The sequence below is a fragment of the Sprattus sprattus genome (genome assembly GCF_963457725.1).
Source record: "Sprattus sprattus genome assembly, chromosome: 1".
Lineage (NCBI taxonomy): Eukaryota > Metazoa > Chordata > Actinopteri > Clupeiformes > Clupeidae > Sprattus > Sprattus sprattus.
The window spans coordinates 8,254,338-8,256,938 of NC_137920.1; the positions used below are offsets into that span (position 1 = coordinate 8,254,338).

The 2,601-nt window shown below is 42.8% G+C and overlaps 1 protein-coding gene across 1 annotated transcript in view; it reads right to left on the reverse strand.

Moving 5' to 3' along the window:
- Positions 1-233: 233 nt before the first annotated feature.
- Positions 234-2,601, reverse strand: part of LOC308367265 (stonustoxin subunit beta-like) — a gene marked incomplete at both ends in the record, with an annotated part of 4,314 nt that continues 1,946 nt past the window's right edge. The window contains one exon of the mRNA XM_080841133.1: positions 234-748. Coding sequence (XP_080697259.1) covers positions 234-748 — 515 coding nt within the window. The remainder of the gene's footprint in view (positions 749-2,601) is intronic.

Consider the following 2,601-nt stretch of genomic DNA (forward strand, 5'->3'; position numbering starts at 1 on the left):
CAGTAGTGAGGTGTTTGTGTGTGTGTGTTTGTGTGTGTGTTGTGTGTGTGTGTGTGTGTGTGTGTGTGTGTGAGAAAGAGGATAAGTGTGTGTGTGTGTGTGGTTATGTGTATGTGGGAGTGTGAAGGAGGATAAGTGTGTGTGTGTGTGTGTGTGTGTGTGTGTGTGTGTGCAGAAGTCAGGAAGATATGTGTGTGTGTGTGTCTCCTGAGAGTGATTCTACAACATGTGATCTAGCACAAGGTCACTGAGGCGCTATCCCAAAGCCAAAAGGCTGCATAGAGGGGCTCATCAGTGAATTCGATGTCTTTAAAGGTTTGCAGGAGTGTGAGTGTGCCAGAGCGGACCCTGTAGAAGGACAGAGTGCCGGCCTCACGGTCCAGAAACACTCCCACTCTACTGGAGCCAGAGGGGGGGAAAGGGAGAACAGCTGTTAATGGATGGTGCCATACAGTGTATTTGTTGTTATAAACCGTCAGAACCCAGGCCTTGTCACTGGATCCGAGCCAAGTACCCCTGCCAGTGCTTTGATAGGCCACTGCCATACCAATACTTCCATCCCATTCACACTCCCAGTAGCAGCGTCCAGTCAGAGGCTCTCTGCTCAGCACCTGAAGAGGACCAGTAAATCTGTCTGGGTGGTCAGGATACGGCTGCACCTCCTCCACACATGTCACCTTCCTGTTCCCCTCAGACAGAAGGAGACGTTTGTACGCCGTGTTTGGGTCCAGTGTGAGCTTACAGGCATCTGCAAACACACACACAGACATTTAACACACATCACAATAGTACGGCATGAACATACAGCGGGTGAAATAAGTATTGAACACGTCGCCATTTTTCTCAGTTAATATATTTCCAAAGGTGCTATTGTCATGAAATTGTCACCACATGTTGGTAACAACCCAAGTAATTCATACATACAAAGAAAAAAAACAAATACATTCAGAAATTAAGTAATGTGTATTAATGTGAAATAACACAGGAAAAAAGTATTGAACACATGAAGAAAGGGAGGTGCAAAAAGGCATGGAAAGCCAAAAAAACTGCTGGAATCTTTCAGTAATTAGAAGGCAATCTGGCCCCTAGTCAGTGCAAATTAATATCCCAACTGATGGCCTATAAAAAGGTGTCTCATTACCAAGGTGTCACATAAGAAGTAACTCATGATTGGTAAAAGCAAAGAGCTCTCTCAAGACCTTTGCAACCTTATTGTTGCAAGACATACTCATGGCATTGGTTACAGATGCATTTCTAAACTTCTGAATATTCCAGTGAGCACTGTTTCGGGCCATAATCTGGAAGTGGAAAGATCATCATTTCACCATAAACTGGCCACGACCAGGTGTTCCTCGCAAGATTTCTGACAGAGGAGTGAAAAGAATTATCAGAAGAGTTGTCAAAGAGCCAAGGACCACTCGTGGAGAGCTTCAGTAAGACCTGGAATTTGCAGGTACAGTTGTTTAAAAGAAAACAATAAGTAATGCACTCAACCCCCATGGCCTGTATGCACGCTCTCCACATAAGACTCCATTGCTGAAGAAAAAGCATGTTGAAGCTCGTTTAAAGTTCGCAGCACGAAATTTGGACAAGCCTGTGAAATACTGGGAGAATATGGTCTGGTCAGATGAGAGCAAAATGGAACTCTTTGGATGACATAATGCACACCATGTTTGTAGGAGACATGGCACTGCACATCATCCCAACAGTGAAGTTTGAAGGTGGGAACATCATGGTGTGGGACTGCTTTTCAGCATATGGTACTGGCAAATGTCACACAATTGAAGCAAGGATGAATGGAAAAAATGTATCAAGACATTCTTAATTAAAATCTGCTGCCATCTACTAGGATGATGAAGAGGTAACGAGGGTGGACATTTCAGCAAGACAATGAACAGCCAAGGAAACTCTCAATTGGTTTCAGAGAAAGAAAATAAAGCTGCTAGAATGGCCAAACCAATCACCTGACTTGAATCCAATTGAAAATCTATGGAAAGAACTGAAGATCAGAGTTCATAGAAGAGGCCCAGGGAACTTTCAAGAATTGAAGCCTTTTTGTGTTGAAGAATGGGTCAAACTCACATCTGAGCAATGCATACAAGTAGTTTCTCCATACAGGAAGCGTCTTGAAGCTGTCAAAGGCTTTTGTACAAAGTATTCAATAAATATCAGTAAGCGTGTTCAATACTTTTTTCCTGTGTCATTTCATATTATTAGACATAACTTAATTTCTGAACTAATTTGTTTTGGTTTCTTTGTATGTTTGGATTACCTGGATTGTTACAAACATCTGGTGAAAATGTCATGTCAATACCACCTTTGGAAATATATTTACTGAGAAAAATGGTGACGTGTTCAATACTTATTTCACCCGCTGTATACCTTACACTGACATACACACACACACACACACACACACACACACACACACACACACACACACACACACACACACACACACACACACACACACACACACACACACACACACACACACACAGATATTTAACACACATCACAATGGTACGGCATAAACATACCTTAGACTGCCACACAAGCACACACACACACACACACACACACACATTACAATGGTACGGC